At 36.2% G+C, this 24,950-nt stretch overlaps 1 protein-coding gene across 5 annotated transcripts in view; it reads left to right on the top strand.

The window, feature by feature from the left end:
- Positions 1 to 1,106: 1,106 nt before the first annotated feature.
- Positions 1,107 to 24,950, top strand: part of SCMH1 (Scm polycomb group protein homolog 1) — a gene marked incomplete at its 5' end in the record, with an annotated part of 94,241 nt that continues 70,397 nt past the window's right edge. For 2 of the 5 annotated variants that reach the window (XM_080690778.1, XM_080690777.1), the window contains 4 exons: positions 1,107 to 1,182; positions 2,002 to 2,072; positions 12,617 to 12,851; positions 23,819 to 23,907. In XM_080690778.1, the coding sequence (XP_080546904.1) occupies positions 1,107 to 1,182; positions 2,002 to 2,072; positions 12,617 to 12,851; positions 23,819 to 23,907 (471 nt within the window). Of the gene's footprint in view, positions 1,183 to 2,001; positions 2,073 to 12,616; positions 12,856 to 23,818; positions 23,908 to 24,950 lie in introns of those variants that run through there. The other 3 variants (XM_080690780.1, XM_080690779.1, XM_080690781.1) reach the window with 3 other exon arrangements.

The raw sequence follows: 24,950 nt of genomic DNA, 5'->3' as shown, positions 1-24,950 counted from the left end.
ATTACCGTGGTTGATATGAGATTACCGTGGTAATAGAGAACTGTAATTAGTACTCTAATTATTGTCATACCACTGATGCTGTAGTAATTCTTAAAACCAAAGTCTCTTGGCTTCTTCAGGTCAAACCTCAAGGTAATACAAGCAATTACCCAGAACTGACCAAAACTCTAGACCTGTGCTACCTAATATATTAACCATATGTAGGTTTTTCAATTTAAATTATTTAAAATTAAATAAAATTTAAAACTTACTCCCTTACACTGGTCACGTTTCAGATGTTCAGTAGTTACATGTGGCTAGTAAATACCTTATCGAACAGCACAGATATAGAACATTTATATCAGCACAGAAAGTTCTACTGGACAGGTTGCGCTCGATGTTAGAGTTTAAGAATCTCAATCCAGCCGGGCGTGGTGGCGCACGCTTGTAATCCCCGCGCTTGGGAGGCTGAGACAGGAGGATCGCGCAGGTTCGAAGCCAGCTGCGCGCGCTGGCTTAGGAGACCCTGTTTCCAAATAAAAATGTAAAAATAGGTCTGGGAGTGTAGCCCAGAAGTAGAAGGGCTTCCAGGAACCCCAGTACCACCAAAAAAAAAAAAAAAAAAAAGAATCTCAATCCAGTAAAACCCAAGTTTTGATGTTTAATTTAGTCTTTCATTTTTAAGAATAGAATAATGATTTGTAATGTTTTATCTTTTTAACAGCAAGCAGTTATGAAATGTATTCAACCTTATTTAGGGCCTCCTCAGCTAAGAACAAATTCTATATTAAATTCTGATACCCTCTTTAAATTTTGACTCCAGGAAATATCCATCTCATTTATCCTATGGACTCTGTGGTCATGATGATTAATCATTGGCTAATTCATGAAATGTTTCAGAACTGACTGTATTTCTGGCCACATCTATTTGACTTGGTTAAGGATGGTGGGGAAGGGACTGGTTTAAAAACAAACTCTAAAGTCAATGGGGTGTGAAGTCTTGGCATCGTCTTTGGAGTGATTTAGATTTCGTCATTCAGTGACTCATTTTTATTCCCAGCATCTAGTGCTTTTTGCATGGCCCAGAGGGGCCCTGTGCTGCTCCACCACAGAGGAAACTTCAAGAAATGCTGTTCTGCTACAGTGTTTTAGCTTGTGAGAGTCTCTGGGACCTTCCCTGCTCCATCATGGGGTCACCTCTAGGTGGGTATTAGGGGGACTGGTAATCGGTTTAACCTTTAAAGAACTTAGTAATCTTTTGTGGTCCACTGAGATCTATATTTTATAACCTGTCTTTCAACATGTTTTCCTGACCACAGCATGATGTCACCTTAAAGATTGTTCTCTAGTACAGTATTCTTTAAACTTTGAAATACTTGTTCCTGTTTACTGTCATCAGAAATGTTTCTCAGGTTCTACTTTTTTTCTTGATTGTTGTATCTTTGTATCTCAAAGCAGTGCAGCTGAGGCTGGGATGGGAGCAGGTGGGGACTGGTGAGAGAAAGCACAGCTAAAGAGTGAGGGATCAAGTGTAATCTCATTCCTCTGGCTCCTCCTCCCCACAGATCCTCTCCCTCATGTTCTTCCTAAGTTGAGGTGGTAGAATCCAACCATATCTGGCATTAAAAGCTGTCACTTTAAACAGCAATAAGGGGTTTCTCTAGGAGTCCGGTTGTTCAAAAAAAATTGCCCAGTTATTTTCTGCCTCTTCTGTTTTTCATAAGCTTCCTGGACACTTCTTTAAGATACCAGTATCTTACTCTGACATTTTGGATCATTTAGGAACTAACATGAAGAATACTTTAGGTCATCTTGAGACCATGATTTTAAAAACAAAAAGATCTACTCAAATCACTTAGATTCTTCCCCCTAATACTCTTCGGAGCCCAAAGAGAAAAAAAACATACAAGTTTCTTTATGCTCAAAAACAATCTGCAAATGGCTTATTGTTTAGTGTAGATTACATCCCAAAAGCCTTTTTTAGGAAGTTGACTGTGATAGAGATTTCTATTTCCTTTACAGGTCATTTTACCTGGGACAAATACCTAAAAGAAACATGTTCAGTCCCAGCGCCTGTCCATTGCTTCAAGCAGGTAATTGATTCTCAACATTGTTAGTAGGTGGGAGACAAGAACTTCTGTGGTTTTTTTTTTCCTCATTCCTAAACAATCAAAATATGAGGTGAGAGCCCTAGAGCCCTTGGGCTTCTCACCTAAGGGCCCCAGAGTAAATTTGTATGGGAGGAATATACCCAGGAAGTAAAATTTGGTCACTATGAGTTTAGCAGCAGATATTCTTCCCAATTTCATCCCAGGTAACACCCTTTCCTCCTTCTTTGCCTCCTTAAGAATATTCTTTGTTACTGAAAATAATTGCTAATTTTTTTTACTATAGTTCTTATTCAACAAGATATGAAAGAGACTTATACACCTTAGACAGTTTTTGAAAGTGGAGCAGTGTTCCTTTCTCTTTACTCAACAACCCTGCCACAGTCTTACCTTTCTCTAAATATTTTGACACTGAGTCCCACTGGGAAACATTTAGAAGCTAATCAGAGGTCATCCAGAGCATCCTACATAGTATTAAGTGCTCTGGACAATGCATAGGTGGGGCTAATTATGTGATAAGGCTGGTAAAAGAAGGAGCATACTGCTGCTAAACAAAGCTTAACATCAGGAAATTGTTTACATCTCTCTGCCTTCAGCACTTAATGACTATTTCCTCTTAATATTTCACTTTGTTTTATTTTCTAAATAAAAATACAAAGTCCAAGACTTCTTCTCATTTGAAATAATAGGATTAAATCTTTTTTTTAACCTGAAGCATCTTTTTAAGTCATATAGTAAATAGTTTTCAAGTCACTAAAGATCAGGCAACTAAACAGTGATCTCTGAGAAAGGGGAAACAAACAAGTTCATGCCTGCGTTATATTCCTCTTTAATCTTTAAGAGAATTTCTTGATCATTACCTGAGAAAAGTGAACCCAGGTTGATCCAGCCGACTCCCTAATTCAAGCAGATGGAACTAAGAGTCCAGGGACACAAACATGGCTAGAATTTTCAGAACAAAGTACCAGAGAAGAAAGAACTGCACAGAAAGAAAACCACAAAGATCTTCAGAGGGTCCTCTTCAGGTGTTCAGGAAAGTACTACTGTCCAGTGCATTTATATGAGGAAACTACCTAAGACCAAAGGACCCCCCCCAAAGAACGAGACAAGACTGGGAATAATTCCTGATCCCACCAGCTCAACTGGGAACCTCCTCACTCATTGAGTATTTGGTCACTATTTGTATTTGTAGCTAATTACAAGACCTTGTAGTCTTGTAGCTTGAGCACTGTTCCAGTTCTGCCTAGCAAATCATGAAATTAAGACTCAAAATAATAAAACCCATGTAACTGCATCAGAGAACAAAGCACAAGAAAATGTATAGGAATGCAAAAACATACTGACAAATGGATACAATTCACAATGCTTAGCATCCAGTCAAAGACTACTATGTATTCAAAGAATGTGCAGTCAGTAAAGAGGAGAATCAGATGATTAAAACCAAGTCAGGACCTACACAAATCATATAATAGAAGATAAACATATTAAACCAATTATTTTGTTTGATATGTTTGAAAGGTAAGGAGAGAAATAGAAGATATTAAAAAGACATGAGTCAGGTGCGGTGGTGCATGCTTGTAATCCCAGTACTTGGAAGATAGAGGCAGAACAATCACAGGTTCACCAGTCATCCTCAGCGACTTAGTGAGATCCTGATTCAAAATAAAAAATAAAATATAGGGAAGAAAAATAGGGCTGAGGGTATAGCTCAGAGATAGAATGCCCCTGGGTTCAATCCCAAGTACTGGAAAAGTAAATAAACAAAAAAAGACAATTGATTTCTTTATGTTAAATGAAAAAATACACTGGATGGTATTAATGGCAGAAGAAAAGATGGGTAAACTCAAAGACATAACAATAGAAATAATCCAAACTGAAATGCAAAAAAAAACTGATAGTTGAGAAAAAATGAAGAGTACCTGTAAACTAGATGTGCAGTGAGTGTCCTCAAAGGAGAGAAGAGGAGGAAAAAAGAAAGTAGCTGAAGAAATAATGGCTTAAGTTTTTCCAAAAAAGTGAGGAAAACTCTAAGGCCCTAGGTTTAAAAAGCTCAATGAATCCCAAACATAAGAAACAAGAAGAAAACTACAAAATCAAAATAAAGAATAAAGAATAAAAAATAAAAAATAAATAGGGCTGGGGGCTCAGGGGTAGAATGCCCCTAGGTTCAATCCCCACCACCACAAAAAAAAAAAAGAAAACTACACTAAGACATATCATAATTAAATTATACAGAACCACTGATAGAGAAAACCTTAAAAACAGAGAAAACAATACTTTACATATAGGATAACTATGAATTATACTGTATTGTCAGAAACAATGCAAGAACAAAGTTGAGCAACATCTTCAAAGTACTGAAAGAAAAAAAACTGTCAACATAGAATACTGTGCCTCATTGCCGGGCGTGGTGGCGCACGCTTGTAATCCCCACGCTTGGGAGGCAGAAACAGGAGGATCGCGCAGGTTCGAAGCTAGCCCCGCGCGCTGGCTTAGGAGACCCTGTTTCCAAAAAAAAATGCAAAAATAGGTCTGGGAGTGTAGCCCGGAGGTAGAAGGGCTTCCAGGAACCCCAGTACCACCAAAAAAAAAAAAAAAAAGAATACTGTGCCTCACAAAAATATCTTTCAAAAATGAAAAGTAAATAAAGATATTTTCAGATACACAAAAGCTAAAGGAATTGATCACTAGCAGACTCACACTAAGAGCAAAGTAGACGATCCATCAAACAGAAGGAAATGATAACCAGATGGAATAACATCTATACAAAGGTATGAAGGCCACTGGAAATTGTAAAAACAAAAATAAACACATAAGATGTCCTTATTTAAGTCTTTATAAAATTTAATTGACTATATAAATAATGTATTTTGTGGAATTGTACATATGTGTAAAATGTAAAAATAGCATAAAGGCAGGAGAAGATATATCTAAGTATACCATTGTAAGATTCTTATATATAAAATAGTATAATATTATTCAAGGATAAACTGAACAAAAATGTTTACTGTAAACCCTAGAAGAAATGCTAGAATAATGCAAAACAAATAACAAACTAGTGTATTTAAACCCAACCATATCAGTAATCAAATTAAATATAAATGATCTAAATAACCTAATTAAAAGGCTGAGATTGACACATTGGATAAAAACAAGACCCAGTTTATACTGCCTACCAGAAATTACACTTTAAATATAAAGACAAAAGTAAAATAGGTTAAAGTGAAAAGATGGAAGATGATACAATGACATTAGCTATAATTCATCTAAAATTACTGTACTAATATCAAAGTATATTTCAGAGCAAAGAATACCAAGACAAAGAAGGTAATTCATAATGATGAAAGGGTCAGACATGAAGAAAAAAACTGATGAAATGTAAGGAGGAATAAATAAATCAAAATTTGTGTGTAGTCAGACTTTTAATGCTCTTTCTATAATAAAAGACCAAGTTGACATAAAATAAGGAAGCATATAGCAGACTTGAATAATACTGTCAACTAGCTTGGCCCAATTGATACATATAAAATAGTATTGGACATCAACAGAACATATGTTTTTTGAGTGCATGCAGAGCATTTATCAAGATAGGCTAAGGCCATGGTAGCATACTCCTGTAATCCTAGTAATTAGGAGGCCGAGACATGAGGATTTCGGGTTCATGTACAGGCTCAGCAGCTTAGCAAAGCCCTCTGCAACTTAGACCTTGTTTCAAAATAAAAAATAAATAAATAAAAAAGGGCTCAGCAGCTTAGCAAAGCCCTCTGCAACTTAGACCTTGTTTCAAAATAAAAAATAAATAAATAAAAAAGGGCTGGGGTTGTAGCTCAGAGGCAGAATGCTCCTGGGTCCAGTCTTTAGTACCCCCCCATCACAAACACACACACCCACACGTAAAATAGGCTGTATTCGGAGCTATAAAATAAAGCTTAAGAAACTTAAAAGAAATTTAAGCAGTACAGAGCATGTTCTCTGATTATAATGAGCTTAAAGCCAGTAGCCCAAAATTGCATGGGAAGTCTCCAAATATTTTGAAACAAAGTCACACATTGCTGAATACCTCATACATGTTGAGAAAAAGAGAAAGGGACATTAGAAATCATTTTCAAATGAGCTGGACATGGTAGTGCATACCTATAATCCCAGTACTTGGAAGGCTAAGACAGGGGAATTGCAGGTTTAAGACCAACCTCAGGAACTTGGAGAGACTCTTTTTTCAACATAAAAAAAAAAGAGCTGGGGGTTTAGCCCGGAAGTAGAACATTCCTGAGTTCAATCCCCAGTACCGAAAAAAAGAAAAAGAAAAGATATTTAAAATGAATGTAAATAACAGCATTTCAGAATTTTTGAGAAGCTGCAAAATCAGTATTTAGGAGAAATTTTATAGTACCAAAGACATATTAGAAAAGAAAATGTTTCAATTAACAGCCTCATCTACTTCAGAAATCTAGGGTTGGGGACAGAACAAGTTAGATCTGAAGCAAGCAGAGGGTAGGAAACAATAAAGACTAGAGCACAATCAATGAACAAAAGACAGAAAAATAATAGAGGAAAATCATTGAAATCAAAAGCTGTTTTTTTCTTTGCAAAGATTAATAACATTGATGAATCTGGCCAGAGTGATTAAAAATTAAAAAAATACAAATATACAGAAGATACAAATAACCAGTATCTGAAATGATAGAAGCAATACCACTAGTCTGTAGATATTAAAAGAATTATTACCTTTAAATTTGACATCTAGGGTGAAATGGATAACTTCCATTGATGACACAAATTGCCAGAGCTCAGTCTAGAACATCTGCATGAGTGCTATTTCTGTTAGAGGAATTGAATTTGTACTTAATAGCATTCCCACAAACAAAATACCAGATCTCAATGACTTCGCCAGTGAATTATTTCAAATATTTGAAGAAAGAAGTATAGTAAATTTTACATAGGCTCTCCCCAAAGATTTAAGAGGAAGGGATATCTACAAATCTATGAGGTAAACATTCCTATTGCCAAAATAGGAATATATTACAGGCAAAGATACCGTAAGAAAACTACAGAGCAACATCCCACATGAAAACACATGCAAAAATTTTAAAACTTTAGGAAATATAAATAATATATTACATCTAAATCTAATGATACATAAAATAATAACTCATCATGACTAGGGGTTAATACAAGGTGTGCAAGATTGGTTTTAATTTCAAAAACCAATCCATAAAATATGCCATATGAACACACTAAAGAAAAAAACATCTTCTCAAAAGATGCAGAAAAATATTTAGCAAACTCAGATGGCCATTATTAATATAAGCTCTCAGAAAACTGAAAATAGGGAATTTCCTAAATCCTAAAGGACTTATATGAACAATCAAATAATATCCAACTTAATGATAAAGACTAAATGTTTCCCCTTAAGATCAGGAACATGATAAGAATTTCTACTCTTACCACTTGTATTCAGTATTGCATTACCAAAGCAAACAGGATAGAAAAAGAAACGAAGGGGATAGGAAAATTAGAACAAACACCGGTGAAAATATATGGAGGACAAATAAGCACATGAGCAGAGATGTTTACCACCATTTTTCATTAGGGAAATAAAAATTTAAAGTGATTAACGTAATATCACTATATTTTAAAGGCTCTGCTATAAATTACTGATCATATATAATAGTTCCTAGGATGTGAGGAAAATATAACTATCATACACTGCTAGTTAAAATGCAAACTGGTTCACCTTTGGAAAATAGTCTGGCAGAAATACATCGTGTGTGTGTGTGTGTGTGTGTGTGTGTGTGTGTGTGTGTGTGTGTGTGTGTGTGTGTTTACTAGGGATTGAACCCAGGGGCATTCTACCTGGGCGTGAGCTATACCCCCAGCCTTATTTTATGTTTTTAATTTTGAAATAAGGTCTTGCTAGGTTCATGAGTCTCACTATTTGCTAGGGCTGTCCTTCTGTCTCTTCACCACTCTATTGAGCAAAAAAAAAAAAAAAAAAAAAAAAAAAAAAGCACTAAATAAACTGGGAATTGAGTAATCTATTCTTAACTTTAAAAAAATGCCTCAGCACTAAAGCCAGAATTTTACTCAGTAGTTTTAAATAATCCAATAGAAGATATAAGAGAAACTTTCATGTTCAATAACAGCCAAACCACGGGAAGGGGAGAATAAATAAATAAATATGCAAAATTTATGTAAAGAAAGCTTTGGAAAGTACCTTCCTAAAATCATAATCTATATTTTTTTTAATCATGCAGCAGACTTTGTAAAAATTAAGAGCTTTCTTCAAAAAATAAGAAAAGTGAGCCAGGCGTCGTGACACATGCTTGTAATCTCCGTTCTTGGGAGGCTGAGACAGGAGGATCGCACAGGTTCAAAGCCAGCCTCAGCTACTTAGGCTCTCAGCAACTTAGTGAGACCCTGTTTCTAAATAAAATATAAAATAGGTCTGGGAGTATAGCCCAGAGGTAGAAAAGCCCCTGGGTTCTACCACCAAAAAAAAAAAAAAGAGAGAAGTGAAAATATAGGCCATAGACCAGAAAAAAAGATGTGAATCACATAGTTTACAGCAGTACTCTCTAAACTGATCTATAGAGTCAATGCAATCTCTAGAAAATTCCAGATACTTTTTTTCCAGAAATTGACAAGTTGATCCTAAGATTTATATAGAAATACAGAAGACCTAGAATAGCCAAAAAAATTTGGAAAAGAGAGCACAAAGGTAGAAGACTCATATTTTCTGATTTAAAAACTTACCACAAATCTGTAGTACCCATGACATGTTATTCTGGAATTAAGATAGATTTATAAATTGGTGTCTTAGACTTAAGAGTCCAGAAATGAAGCCATTGGTTTCTGTTCATTTGATTCTTAATAAGGGTGCCAAGACAGTTCTATGGGATTTTCAACAGCAGTTGCAAGCACAGCTGGAAATCTACATGCAAAAGGATGAAAATAACTCTACCTCTATGCCATATAAAAAATGGACTCCAAGTGGATCATAAATATAAATGTAAATGCAAAAACTATAAAACCCTTAGAAAATGTAGGAGTAAATCTTCATGACCTTGGCTTAAGTAATAATTTATTAGATATGGTACTAAAAGCACAAAAAGCAAAAGAGAAAATAGATAAACTGAACTTCACCAAAATCAAAGCTTCAGTGTTCCAAAGGGCACCATCAAGAAAATGGAAAGGTAAATCACAATGAGAGAAAATATCTACAAATCATATATATCATAGGGGATTTGTATCCCAGATATATAAAAAACTCTTACAACTTAGCAATTAAGAAAGTAATTTTAAATGGGCAAAGAATTTAAATGCATATCTCTCCATATATGTACAAATAACCAATAAGAGGAACATAAATTCAACATCATTATCTTTAGAGAAATGGAAATCAAAATTTTAATGATGTACCACTTTACATTTACTAGATGACTAAAAAAGGGAACAGCAAGCATTGATGAGAATGTGAAGGAATTAGAACTTTCATTCATACATTGGTGGCAAGATTATAAAATTCTAATTATAAACTTCTAATTTCTTAGAAAACTTAGGAGGTTACTCTTATTATGTTAAACATAGTTACCACATGACTCAACAATTTTACTCAAAAGTATATACACAAGAGAATGGAAGATATGTCCACACAAAAACATAAATGTTCATCACATTATTATTCATAATAGCAAAAAAGGAAACAATCCAAGTACCCACTAACTGATAAATAAGCAAGTGTTGTATATTCATGCAATGCAATATTATTTAGCAGTGAAAAGGAGTCAAATACTGGTACATGCTATGCTGAACTTTGAAAACATTATACTAAGTGAACATTCACATATTGGCCACATGTTATATAATTCCATCTATATGAAATATCCTGTAATCCCAGTACTTGGGAGGCTGAGACAAGAGGCCTGCAGGTTCAAAGCCAGCCTCAGCAACTTAGGCCCTCGGCAACTTAGACCCTGTTTCAAAATAATATACAATGGGGATGGGGATATAGCTCAAAGGTAGAACGTCTCTGCGTTCAATCCCCAGTCAGTACCACAAAAAAGAAAAAAGAAAAAACTTGCAGGGACTGGGCTGGGAGGGAATGGAGAAGTAACTCCTAGTAAATATGGTATTTCTTTTGGAAGAGGATGAAAATGTTACAAAAGTAGATAGGTTTGCACAACTTTATGACTATACTAAAAGTCATTGAATTATATACTTTAGAAGAATTCATTTTCTGGCGTGTGATTTAAACATATCTACCATATGATCCACCCATTGTACTCATATATTTATGCAAGAGAAAAGAAAGTCCGGTGGTCTTCCATCTGGGGTTTCTCATCTGTGTATTAAAACAACCACAGATTAAAGATTTTTGGAAGGACTTGTCTCTCTACTGAATGTGTAAAAATTTTTCATTTATGTCATATTTGGTGTTATAAGTAATCTAGAGATGATTTAAAGTGCATGGCAGAATGTACATTGGTTATACAAGTATTACATTATTTTATATATGGGACTTGAGCATCTGTAAATTTTGATGCTTGAGGGGCATCCTGTAATTAGTCCTCCACTGATGGACAACTATTTTCATATAAAGAGTTAAACATAAATGTTCATAGCAACTTTATTTATAGTAGCCCCAAACTTGAAACAACCCAAATGACCATCAAGTTTAGTATTCCTTAATCAAAATTTGGGGACCAGAAATGTTTTAGATTTCTGATTTTTCCAGAGTTTGGAATATTTAATTGCTATGTAATGAGGTATCTTAGGGATATGACCCAAATCTAAATTAGAAATTTGTTTCATGTATGCCTTAGACATATAACCTGATAGTAATTTTATATAATAATTTTAGGGCACCTGGGTTTTGACTGCAACATATCACCTGGGACCAAGTGTGGAATTTTCCATTTGTGTCATTATGTCAGTGCTTTTTTGAGTTTCAGATTTTATAGCTTTTTGAATTTTCATATTAGGGGTATTCAACCTGTACTGATACATTCACCAGTATTGGTGAATATCAGAATAGTTACTCCAGGTGTGGTGGCACAAGCCTGTAATCCTAGTGCTTGGGAGACTGAGACAGGAGGATGGCAGGTTCACAGCCAAACTCAGCAGCTTAGCCAGGACCTCTACAACTTTGTAAGACCCTGCATCAAAATTAAGAAAACAAGCCAGGCGTGGTGGCGCACGCTTGTAATCCCTGCACTTGGGAGGCGGAGACAGGAGGATCGTGCTAGTTCGAAGCCAGCCTCACTGGCTTTAAAAATATATATATATATACATATATATGTATATATGTATATATATATACATATATATATATATATTTATTTATTATGGTCTGGGAGTGTAGCCCGGAGGTAGAAGGGTTTCCAGGAATCCCAGTACCACCAAAAATAAAAAATTTAAAAAATTAAAAAACAAAATTGGGCTGTAGGATTGTGCTTGGGTCCAATCCCCAGTACCACAAAAAGAAAAAAAAAACATATATATATTTATTTATACTAGGTAAAAGAAACTAGACCCCCAAAAAGAGTGCATTCAATAAAATTCTATGTTAGACTAGAAGATATGAACCAATCTATAGTAATAGAAAGTAGAGCAGTGAGCTGAGTATGGTGGTGCATACTTGTAATCCAAATACTTGGGAGGCTGACAGGAGGATCACAGGCTTACAGCCAGCCTCAGCTACTTAGGTTCTCCACAACTTAGTGAGACCCTGTTTCAAAGGATTAAAAAAAAAAAAAATAGGGCTAGGGATATAGCTCGGAGGTAGAATGCCCCTGGATCCCATCCCCAGTACCACACACACACTTGTTTCCTGGGCATGGAGGTTTGTGAGGGGGGGCAGAAAAAGGGATAACAAAGGAGCATGTGAGAACTTGAGGTGACTTTCTTGTGCATTATCATCATTTTGATGCCTTCACGGGCATAGACGATATATACACGCACACATATATACATATATATGGTATCATAGGTATATATATATATATGTCAAGACATAGTTCATTATATGTCAATTATATGAGTTGGCTTATAAGTTAATGCTAAAATAAGAAAAGAAATTAATTCCCAAAAGTAGCCTGTGTGGTAAATATACAGACAAAGATACTGAGTGTTCCATGAAAAGACATTAAGGTTATGGTACTTTAATGGGATATAGTGATCCTGAAAAGAAAATGTTATGCTTGGAAGGGTGGAGAGTTGAAGAAGATAGGATGAGAAGGCATTTTAGTAATTGGAGTACATTAAATACTCTTATCCTTTTTCTAAACTGTTATAAATCAGTATTTGATGCTTCATAGGAAAGCCATTTTTCCCTTCATCTTATCTTATAGGGGTTCTTTCATTTGAAACCTTTCCTGAGTGTTAAGGAGTCATTCAGACTGGTTGTCCCTGGCCCAGCTATAACCAATTTGAGTCCAAAGCATGCATTTTCAGGGTATGTCTCTTAACATCCCTATTGTAAATACAGTTTACTCTTAGTCTGCCTAATCCCCATGGCTTGTTCTCCTCAGTCCTACACACCTCCAAGCAACGAGTTCAAGATCAGCATGAAATTGGAAGCACAGGACCCCAGGAACACCACCTCCACCTGTATTGCCACAGTAGTTGGACTGACAGGTGCCCGCCTCCGCCTGCGCCTTGATGGCAGTGACAACAAGAATGACTTTTGGCGGCTGGTTGACTCAGCTGAAATACAGCCTGTTGGGAACTGTGAGAAGAATGGGGGGATGCTGCAGCCCCCTCTGGGTGAGTAACTAGACCCAGGCACTCCCTGGCCAGGCAGGTTCCAAAAGTTACACATTCTATGATGGGAAGGTCCAGGATCCTCTGCTTATCTCTTTTTCATGTGATCCCATGAAAAGCTCCAGCCAGTTGGTGGTGCACACTTGTAATCCCAGTACTTTGGAGATTGAGACAGAAAGATCGCAGGTTCGAGATCAGCCGCAGCAACTTAATGAGCCTCACAGCAATCCAGCAAAATAAATGATAAAACAAAAAACCCTGGGAGTGTAGCTTGGAGATAGAATGCCTCTGAGTTCAATCCCCAGTACCACATACACACATACAAAACAGCCCCGCCAAAATTAAGTGAGCTGTAAAATCTTGACATTTCTATCCCCACATTTCAATCCCCAAGCCCCCCCCCACACACACACATAAGAAGAAAAAAAAGCTAAATATACACGAAACATAAAACTTTCATCAAATGCTGTAAAAATGACAGGTGATAAAAGAAAAATCTCCCAGTAGAAAGTAAAGTGTGATGTTATTAAGAGTCCTTTATCTCCTCTCCCTTAAATTTTCACATGGTACTTGAAATTTCCTTACTTTTAATCCATATTAAGAAAATTCATTATTTTGCTTAAATTTATAACCCCACAACATTTTTCTCTTTCAGATAAAATTTCACTTTTTTTCTTCAGTATACCTGAATCACCCCCATTTAAGTTAATATCAATCATTATTGCAGCAAGTCTAAATGAGGAAAAGAGGGATGGGTTATGGGCTTTGTGCTTTGTTGCCTCCAGGAGACTGAGATTAATTGAGGTTAGGGGATATGTATCATTTGAAAGAACTTCCCAGGTACTTATGTAACATTTTTCCCATTAAATATTTAATTGTAATATGAAGTTTCAAATATATGCAAAAGTAAAGAAATAATACAATGAATTTTCATGTATTTTTCATTATTGATAATTATCAACATATGTTCTTGTTTATTTTATTTTAAACTTGTTTTTGTTTTTGTTTTTTGGTGGTACTGGGGATGGAACCCTTCTACCTCCGGGCTACACTACCAGACCTATTTTATATTTTATTTGGAAACAGGGTCTCTTAAGCCAGCGAGGCTGGCTTCGAACCTGCACGATCCTCCTGTCTCTGCCTCCCAAGCGCGGGGATTACAAGCATGCGCCACCACGTCCAGCTTATTTTAACTTTTTATTGGTGCCTTGTAGTCATATATCTTAATGTAAGATGGTAGAGGCATACATGCACACATCACTCATTTAGCCCTTCCCCAATTCCCGCCCCATTCTCTCCCCCTCCCTCCTTCTCATGTTTGGCTTAGTGATTGACTTTGATATGTTTGTTAATGTACATCATGAACATTAGAGAATCCCTCTTAACCACTGCCATCCCCTTAGTTAGGTCCCCTGATTTTCTCCTCTGTAGTATCTCCTTCTTTGTCTAGAGTTCCTCCTATGACCCATTTTCTCCCTAACTTTCACATATTAGGGAGAGCATCCAATTTCTTAATTTTTGTGAATGACTAATCTCACTTAGCATAATGTCCTCCAGTTCCACCCTGTAAATGATGTAATTGTGTTTTTCTTTATGGCTGAGTAAAATTCCATTGTGTACATATCCCATAGTTTTGTAATCCATTCATCTGTTAATGGTCTTGGCTAGTTCTATAGTTTGGCAATTGTGAATTGTGCATCTATGAACATAAATATGCACACATTAGTTTGGTAGTTTGGTTTCTGTTCTTTAGGGTAGATACCCAGAAGTGGTATTACTGGAACATATAGTTAGTTCATTCCCATTCTTCTGAGGATCCTCCATACTGTTTTCCAAAGTGGTTGCACTAATTTGCAGTCCCACCAACAATGTATTAGAGTTCCCACTTCTCCACATCCTCACCAGCATCTGTTGTTGTTTGTGTTTTGAATGATTGCCATTCTAGTAGGAGTTAGGTGAAATCTCAGGGTAGTTTTTATTTGCATCTCTCTGATTGCTAATGATATTGAGCATTTTTTTACGCATTTATTGGCCATTTGAATTTCTTTGTTCGTGAGGTGTCTATTTAGTTCCCTTGCCCATTTTTTGATTGGGTTATTTGTTTTCTTAGTACTGGTTTTTTGAGTTCTCTGTATATTCTAGATATTAGTCCTCTATCAGAGGAGTAGGTGGCAAAAATCTTTTCCCAATCTGTTGACTCTCAATTGAGGTTCTTGATAGTTTCCTTTGCTGTACAGAAGCTCTTCAGTTTAATGCAATCCCGTGTATTGATCCACCCTTTAGTTTATTTGTGCCTTTGGGGTCTTGTTGAGAAAGTTTTTATCTGTGCTTATGTGTTGCAGTGTTGGACATATGCCCTCTTCAAGGAACTTCAAGGTCTGGTCTAATTTCCAAGTCTTTGATCCATCTTGAATTGACTCTTGTGCAGGGTGAGAAAGTGGGGTTTATTTCCATTTTTTCTGCATATGGTTAACCAGTTTTGCCAACACCATTTGTTAAGTAGGCTGTCTTTTTTTTCCCAGTGTATTTTTTTGACCCTTTGTCAAAATTCAATTGGCTATAAGTGTACAGATTTGTTTCTGAGTCTTCTGTTTTGCTTCATTGGTCTATGTGTCTGTTTTTGTGCCAATACTGTGCTGTTTTTATTACTGTGGCTTTATAGTATAGTTTAAAGTCAGGAATTATGATTCATCCTGCATAGTTTTTGTTGCTGAGAATGACTTTGGCTATTTTGGGTTGTTATTCCAAATGAATTTAAGGACTGGTTTTTCTGTCTTTGAGAATAACCTTGGTTTTTTAATGGGTATTGTTTGAATTTGTAGATCACTTTAGGAAGTATGGCCATTTTGATATTTATTCTGCCTATCCATGAACATGTAAGATCTTTCCATCTTCTAAGTTCTTCTTTGATTTATTTTCTCGATGTTTTATAATTTTCTTTATAGGGGTCTTTTACCTTTTTGGTTTATTCCTAAGTATTTTTGTGTGTGTGTGTGTGTGGGATATCCTGAGTGGAAGTGTTTTCTGGATTTCTTTCTCAGTGGATTTATGGTTGGTGTACAGAAAAACTTCCAATTTCTTAAGATTGATTTTTGTATCCAGACACCATGCTGATCAGTTCTGTAAGCCTTTTGGTTGAGTTTGTTGGGTCTTCTTAGTATCATGTCATCTGCAAATAGTAAAAATTTGAGTTCTTCTTTTCCTATTTGTATTCCTTTGATATCCTTTTCTTGACTTATTGCTCTGGCTAGAGTCTCAAGTACTATATTGAAAAGAAGTGATGATAATGGACATCTTTGTCTTGTTCCTGTTTTTAGGGGGAATTCTCACAGTATTTTCCCATTTAATATGATGTTGGCTGTGGGCCTATTGTAGATTGCCTTTAAGTTTTATTAATTTTTTGTGTGTGTGGTGCTAGGGATTGAACCCAGAGGTATTCTACCTCCAAATTACACTCCTAGCCCTATTTTTTATTCTTTATTTTGAAACAGGGTCTCGCTGAGTTGCAAAGGACCTCACTAAGTAGCTGAGACTGTCAGCAAGCCACAGTCCTCCTGTCTCAGCTTCCCAAATGCTGGAAACTCCAGTAGAGTGAGGGAGGTGGTCTTGGGGGGGTTGTTAATGAAGGAATTAGTTCCATTGACATTATGTACATATGTTAGAATACCGGTGAACCTCAGTGTCCTGCATGGGGCAAGGGAGCTGAGGAAGAGCTCGCCAAATGCTGGGTGCACTATGTCACTATCACTGGGAACTGTTTATGATGTGAGACTAAAGTGTATAGGCAAATATATGTGTGTATATACATATAGATGTATATATTGATACTTATATGTTTATATGCATATATATGCCTATAAATACTTATATACATGATAGTGTACTTTACATATTTTTCTGAGCCTTGTTTTTTCTTTCTTTTTTTTTTTAGGGGTGCGATGGAACCCAGGGGCATTCTAGCTCTAAGCTATACCCCCAGGCCTATTTTTATTTTTTATTTTGAAACAGGGTCTCGTAGAGTTGCAAAAGGTCTCACTAAGTAGTAGCTGAGGCTGTCCATAAACCACAATCCTCCTGTCTCACCCTCCTGAATGCTGGGATTACAATGATCATTTATTGATGCATCTTATAGATGACTTCACAGTGATATATAGAGATATCCCTTATTTCTTTTTATGACTTCACTGTAAAAGTATATTATTCTCATGCAACTTTATGAATCACTATTTTGTTTGTTTATTTGTTTATTTATTTATTTTGCAGTACTGGGGATGGAATCCAGGGACATTGTACCTCCAAGCTACACCCTCCCAGCCCTACTTTTTATAATCTTTTAATTTTTTTATTTATTTATTTTATTTTATTTTTGGTGGTACTGGGGTTTCTGGAAGCCCTTCGACCTCCGGGCTACACTCCCAGACCTATTTTTACATTTATATTTGGAAACAGGGTCTCCTAAGCCAGCGCGCACAGCTGGCTTCGAACCTCCTGTCTCTGCCTCCCAAGCGCGGGGATTACAAGCGTGCGCCACCATGCCCGTAATCTTTTAATTTTTTGAAATAGGGTTTCACTGAGTCGCGAAGAGCCTTGCTAAGTAGCTGAGGCTGTCAACGAACTGCGATCCTCTGGTCTCAGCCTCCTGAATGCTGGGATTACAAGTATGCGCCACCATGCCCGGCTATGAATCACTATTTAGATGCATCTTGAGAGGCAGTACGTTCCCAAGGATAATATTATGACCATCTAAATCAAAATCTTTCCCAAAATTCTCTAGAAACCTACAAAGTAAAAGGAAAAGCAAATTAAACTGTCCTTAACTCATGTCTAAATATAACCTAGGGTTAAGAATACCACATGTTTCAGTTACAGGTTAGTAGGGATTTGAAGATCTGAAACCAACCGAGTCAGTACCTGACCCATATCAGAAGTGGAAACTATAAAAAAGGGAGAATTCAGTCTAGGACTAACACATCTAAAATCCTCCCTAGAAAAAGATAGTCCGGTCCAGGATGGGAAATGTTGAGAACAGAGCTAAACCTAGTGGATTAGATACGCATGGAGAAGCAGAGGGAGAGTCTGAGTTGTTAGTGTTAAGAACTAGAGATAGCAGTCTTGGAAAAAAAATATTTTTGGGAGATGGAGACTTACTATTGAAGGGGAAGAAAAGAGCAAATAGTATAATTAACATCGTGGATAACCAAAAAGAATCATAAAATCACAAGACAGTATAAGCTTCTCATCTCACCCCAATGAGGCCCATCTGTTAAAGGAACTACACTTTACTCTGACAATTCACAACCTAAATTTCTTGCCAAAACAAAATCGCTTGTTTTGCTAGTCCAGGAAAATAGAAGAAACTTAAAAATGATCAGGAAATCCACATTTCATAAAAAAAAAGCCTCTATGTGAAGAAAAACAGATGAAGATAAAACAATTTAAACTACTGAAAATTCTACTGCCAAAACCAATGACTAATCAGAGAGAAATATTGTAGAACAATACAACTTAAGCTAACAGTGCTGGTGGATAGGAAAAAATATCTTGAAATTTTAAAACTGTGAAAATCAGGCTAGAAGTGCACAATAGACAAAAAGATTTGAAATAATTTACCCAAAACTCAAGAAAATACTTGAAGAAACAAAACCATCCTATTTGAAAACTTAACTCCACAATGACCAAAAGGACAGTAGATTCAACTGAAAATATAATAAGGAACCCTTAGAGAATAAGATATAGCTGAGAAAATACAAATCAATATTAGAAAAGGTTAGAAAGTATTAGAAAGAAACTGTCAGATACAGAACATAGTCAAAGATCCAGCATGTATATATGTATATGTGTATATGCAAGGAGTACAGAAACCCATGAAGTCGATAAATAAAACAAACATAATTAACACTTTAAATAAGAAACCTTTTCAAAATAAAGACCAGAGCCTATAATTAAAAGGCCTACTTCATTCTTGGGAAAATTGATTCAGTTTGGCTAACTCTAAGACATATTATAGTAAAACTATTAAATTTAAGAAAAATTTCTCTATGCTTTTAGCAGAAAAGCCAAGTCTTTTTCAAAGGAAAGAAAAGCAGGTTTGCATCAGATTTCTCAAGAGCAAAATACAGAGTAGGAGAAAGTGAAGCAGTATTTTCAGGAAGAAAATGGGAACAATGATTTTATATCTACTCAAGTACTGGATGCTACTGGCTGCCATGCACAGGAAACCAGCATCAGAGAGGATAGGCATGCTATAGGATCCTTTGGAGTAAACACTGGAACCAAGAAGCAAATCCTTTTCATCCCATAATGTCTTCAGATGGGACCAAAAGAGATCACTTAACACTCATAAACCAAATAGTAGAATCCTAAATAAGGAAAAGGGGAACTAAGGACATTATAAAATATATAAGTATGAAAGAAACTGCTTAGCCAGGCATGGTGGCACACACTTGATATCCCAACATGTGGGAGGCTGAGACAGGAGGATCACAGCTCATGGACAGCCTCAGCTACTTAGTGAGGTCCTTTGCAACTCAGCGAGACCCTGTTTCAAAATAAAGAATAAAGAATAGGGCTGAGGGTGTAGCTCAGAGGTAGAATAGCCCGGGTTCAATCCCCCAGAACCTAAAAAATAAAATAAAATATAAAATAAAAAATAAAAGAATCATCTAAAAGATCCAGAACTCCTAAATGCCAAAAGAACAAAAAGACCAAGAAATAGACCACATAAAGAGAGGAACTCATTTCAGAAAATATAGGAAATAAGATATAATGTGACAGAGCTTAGGCCAAGTGTGTAAATCAGTAAATGTAAATGGATTTAACTCACCTATTAATAAAAGAAATTTTCAACTTGGCATTCAAAGTACAATCCAACTATATTTTGTATGTAGGATACATATATGAAGTGTGTTGGAAAGGATTATAAGTGATTATAAACAATATAATTGGAGAGGTTGCAATTCTGATATTAGACAAGAAAAATTCAGGCAAGACACTTTTAACAAGAAAAAAACACATTATAATGCTTCAAGGTAGCACAAATCACAATGAAATTTAGTAGTTATAAATCAGTACAAATTATAAAGCATCTGTCTACGTATGTGAGATGCAAGATGTAGCTTCAAGGTAGAATGCCTCTGGATTCAATCCCCTGTGCCACAAAAGAAAAAAGAATTTTATAAAAGAATAATAAAAGTCGATAATAATAGTATCCAGTATCCTTGGGATTCAGATGATGCATGAAGAAAATTTAAAGTTGGAGAGAGAATTTTTTACAGAATTCCAGCTAATAAATATATGAATATAGATGGAAATCAGTGCGACAAAAATTTAGTAGTTGTTTATCTAGTTGAAAGGTATACACAGACGTTTATTACATATACTGTTTTTGATACTTTTTTCTAGGTTTACATTTTCTTTTTACTTTTCATACTTTTTATTTTTTAAGTTCACTATTTTATTTTTGAGAAATCATAGCTTTTATAAAACTTGTATAAAATAATTGTTGTCTGGGTTATTTTCTTCTGTATTTTTTGAGTGTGTGATAGCACTTTAGAACTGAAAATAAAAGTGTTTCTGGCATATTAGTAAATTCTGTGGATAAATGCCATTATTTTATTCAGAATAGCAAAACAGACAAAAGTACATCACAAGAGTGATGTGTTGGCTTTTTGCCACACAGCTCATGGCAGCCGAGAAGCAGAAAGAGAAGAGAAGGGGCCAGGAGACCCTGGAAAGCAAGGGCAGGTATTGGAGAATGAAATTATATGTATGTACAAGTATGCCACAATAAAATCCACCATCTTGTATAGTTAATATGTACCAATAAAAAAGAAAATAAAAAAGCAGTTCATACTATGTTTTTAAAGGAAGTTTCCTAGAAACAGCATCAAAACACTTTCCTTTACATGTCATTGGTCCAGAATTAGTACTATAGGCATAGCTAGCTGCAAGGGAAGCTGAAAAGTGGAGTCTTAGTTCTGAGAGTCCTCTGCTCAGCTAGGACTCAAGGGTTCTATAATTAAAAGAAAGTAAAAGGGAATATTGGGGTGGTTATCTGCTATCTCTGCTATACAATAGCAACGATTAAATAATTATTTAAGATCACATAATTTCTAATGGTAGAGATTAAAAGAAAGTCCCCTGTGCATTTTATTTTATTTTATTTTATTTTGGTACTGGGGGTTGAACCCAGGAGCATTCTCTCTCTGAGCTACACTCCAGCCCTTTTAATTCTTTTTGTTTTGAATCGGGACCTCACTAGGTTGCTGAGAGTCGCACTCTGTTGCTAAGGCTGACCTTGAACCTTTGAGTCTCCTGTCCCAACCTCCCAAGTACTGATATTAACAAGTGTGTACCACCATATTTGTCTTACAGTGCTATTTAAATAAAAGAAAATGACTCTTTATGCTCAATAACAATATAAGAATAACTTATGCACAGAGATACATAAGAAAAAAAGGCCCTTATGAATTTAAAGGTAGGTGAGAAGGATTTTTTTATTTTATTGTGCATTATAATCATACATCTTGATGAAGTTCACAGTGAAAGAGGCACACAGCATTCTTGGATCTCTCCCCAGCTCGCACCCTATTCCATCTCCACTCCCCTTCTTCCTATGCTGAGCACAGTGATTGGCTTGGTAAGTTTGTACGAACTCTTGTGCAGGATAAGAAAGTGAGGTTTATTTCCATTTTTCTGCATATGGTTAACCAGTTTGGCCAACACTGTATAGGCTATCTTTTTTCCAGCATATGTTTTGGGCCCCTTTGTCACAAATCACTTAGCTGCAAGTGTGTAGATTTGGTTATTAATACTTAATCCCAAAAGCTGATTCTTATTTTTGTTATTTTACCTAGATATATATTGGCAAATTAATGTAGTGAGTAAGAGTATGGACTAAGGACTCAGAATGCTTGGATTTCAATCTTGTTTATGTCATTTCTCAGTCTTAAGGAGTTTTTTTGTTTTGTTTTGTTTTTGGTGGTACTGGGGATAGAACCCAGGGGCTTTCTACCTCCAGGCTACACTCTCAGACCTATTTTATATTTTATTTGGAAACAGGGTCTCTTAAGCCAGCTAAGGCTGGTTTCGAACCTGCGTGATCCTCCTTTCTCAGCCTCCCAAGCGCGGGGATTATAAGCGTGTGCCACCACACTTGTCTAGTCTTAAGGAGTTTAAATTTGCATCTCCTCCTCTACAAAATGAAAATAATATCTATCTAGTACTGTCTTAAGGATTATGTTAAATTGTGCAAAATGATTGACACTGGACTTAGCAAACAGTAAACTATTCAAGAATAGCAGACACGAATGTTATTTCCAGCTCTGCATCTTTGCTGCAGCCTGTCTGTTCTTTTTAATGAAATGAGAAGGCTGAAGTGATTGGGAGGCTATCAAAAAGCATTACAAAGCCAGGTGTGATGGCACACACTTGTAATCTTAGTACCTGGGATGCTGAGACAGGCAGATCACAGGTTGGAAGCCAGCCTCAGCAAGTAGTGAGACTCATTAACCTAGCAAGACCCTGTTTCTAAATAAAAATAAAATAGGGCTGGGGCTGTAGCTAAGAGGTAGAATGCCTCTGGGTTCAATCCCCAGTGAGACACACACATACACACACACACACACACACACACACACACACACACAATTACATTTTGGTTTCTCCGGATGGAGAGTTGTAGCCAAATAGAAAGAGACACTTGAAGCTCCAATTAGAAGCTCTAACAACAATAATCTTAAATTTTATAATCCATTAATTAAATGGTATATTCTCATTAACTTTTGCTTGGTGGATAAAAATGGACAATTTATCTTATGTAGAGTAAGGCTTCTTGTTATTCTTTTAGAAAATAAAGGTCTGGAGGTAGAATTATTCCTTCCAACTCCATCTTCCCATGATCCTTCCTTGCTTATGTAAACAAGTAATATAAAAAGTATTTTGGACTTGGTGGTTGTGTGTGTATATGTACATGTATCTGTGTGAGGAAAAGATAGTTTATAGAGAGATTAACCAAAGTGATTTACTAAATAAGCTTAATGTTTGGCATATTAGGTTTCCTCTTTAAAAAAAAAAAATGGTACTGGGAATGGAACTCGGGGGCATCCTACCTCTGAGCTACACCCCCGGCCTTATTTTTTATTCTTTATTTTAAAACAGGGTCACACTGAGTTGCAAAGCCCTCACTAAGTAGTAGCTGAGGCTGTCCACGAACCGCAATCTTCTTTCTCAGCCTCCCAAATGCTGGGATTACAAGCATGCGCCACCAAACCAAGCTAGGTTTCCTCTTAAGAGACCATTAGTTCTCCTTTTACAGTCTACTGTCTAGATCATTTCTAAGTATTTGTTAATCCTACCTCCCATCTCTTTTTAATTTTCAGGGAAAGTGTTCTAGTCATTATATATACTGTATAATATTTGTCTTGGAGTCAGAAAATTTGGTTTGGAGTCCCTGTCCCACTACTTTGCTTTGAGAAAGAAAATTAGACATTATTTTAGACAAGTTATATTCCCTTTGTTGTGCCTTATTTTCCCTGTCTATAGGTATTTCTTCTATTTAACTTCTAAATCCTGTCCCAACAGCCTATGACTCTTTGGGGACCAGTGTGAGTTGTGACAGGAGTAGCACCATGCCCTTTCAGAACATTGTTTTTTGGGGGTTTTTTGTTTTGTTTTGTTTTTTGTGGTACTGGGGTTCTTGGAAACCCTTCTACCTCTGGGCTGCACTCCCAGACCTAATATATATATATATATATATATATATATATATATATATATATATATATATATATATATATATATATATATATATTTTTTTTTTTTTTTTTAAACAAGGTCTCTGAAGCCAGCAAGGCTGGCTTCAAACCTGCACGATCCTCCTGTCTCCGCCTCCCAAGCACAGGAATTACAAGCGTGCGCCACCACGCCCGGCTAGAACATTGTTTTAATCTGCTCTCTCCTGTTTGCTGCAGGATTTCGGCTGAATGCTTCCTCTTGGCCCATGTTCCTTTTGAAGACGCTGAATGGAGCAGAGATGGCTCCAGTCAGGATTTTCCATAAGGTATGCTGGCCTCGGATACCTCCAACTCCAAGCTGCTATGGTCAAATATTTCTTCAATTACCAAGCCTCTGGCATCTGTGTTATATTTATGACCTAAGGATATACTCTCTTAAAAACTAGTTCAGTAGGATGTTTTAGTACCTCTGAAGTGTCAGTTATCCTCAGAGAAATACAGTAGACTATACTAAGGTAGGATTCCTGGTTTTTTAGTCCCAGCTGTCAATAAGCTCAGCTATTAAGATCCCTTGTGACCTTATCTATAAAGCAGAACTCTGTCTACCTTAAAGGATTGTTAAAAAGTTAAAATGAGCTTGTTAGTAGAACTGTAAAATTTAATACAAACATAAAGGAATCTAAAGAAATTCTTGCAGAGTTCTGTAAAGTCTATGTTCTTAACAGAGAAAAAAGAGACTGTTTTTTGAGGGCCTATAATATTTATGGGGATAATATATATTCTCATTTAATAACTTTTACTAGTTCTATGTTAATAGTTAAAGAGACAGAGTTTTGAATAAGAAACTTGCTCAAGACTATATGGTAGTAAGTGGTGAAACAGGAATCCAAAACCTGTATTTGTTCTTTCTTATTTCTCAGAGGGAAAGGCAGTCTGCTGTTAGTTGAATTCTCTAATGGGGTGAGTATTACTGTAAAAGGGGTTGAATTAGGATAGCCTATGCTACCAGTTAAACCTAAACCCTGAGGGCATTCTGTTCTCCAAATTAACAGTTTATTGGGCAACCTGAAAACTTTTACTACAAAATATCTCAAAATGTTGACAGGCAATGGGAGACCTAACAAATATTGTTTGTTTGTGGTACTGGGGATTGAACCCAGGGGCATTCTACCTCCAGGATATACCTCCAGCCTTATTTTATTTTTGAAACAGGGTCTTGCTAGAGTGACAAGAGTCTTACTACTTGCTGAGGCTGTCCTCAAACCTGTGATCTTTCTGTCTCACCCTAGGTTTAAATACTAGGATCGCTGGTGTGCACCACTATGCCCAGCACAAAAATTCTTTTCAGTGCTTTGCTGAGTTTACCATA

This window comes from Muscardinus avellanarius (genome assembly GCF_963383645.1).
Source record: "Muscardinus avellanarius genome assembly, chromosome: 3".
Lineage (NCBI taxonomy): Eukaryota > Metazoa > Chordata > Mammalia > Rodentia > Gliridae > Muscardinus > Muscardinus avellanarius.
This window is presented reverse-complemented; position numbering and strand designations above follow the sequence as displayed.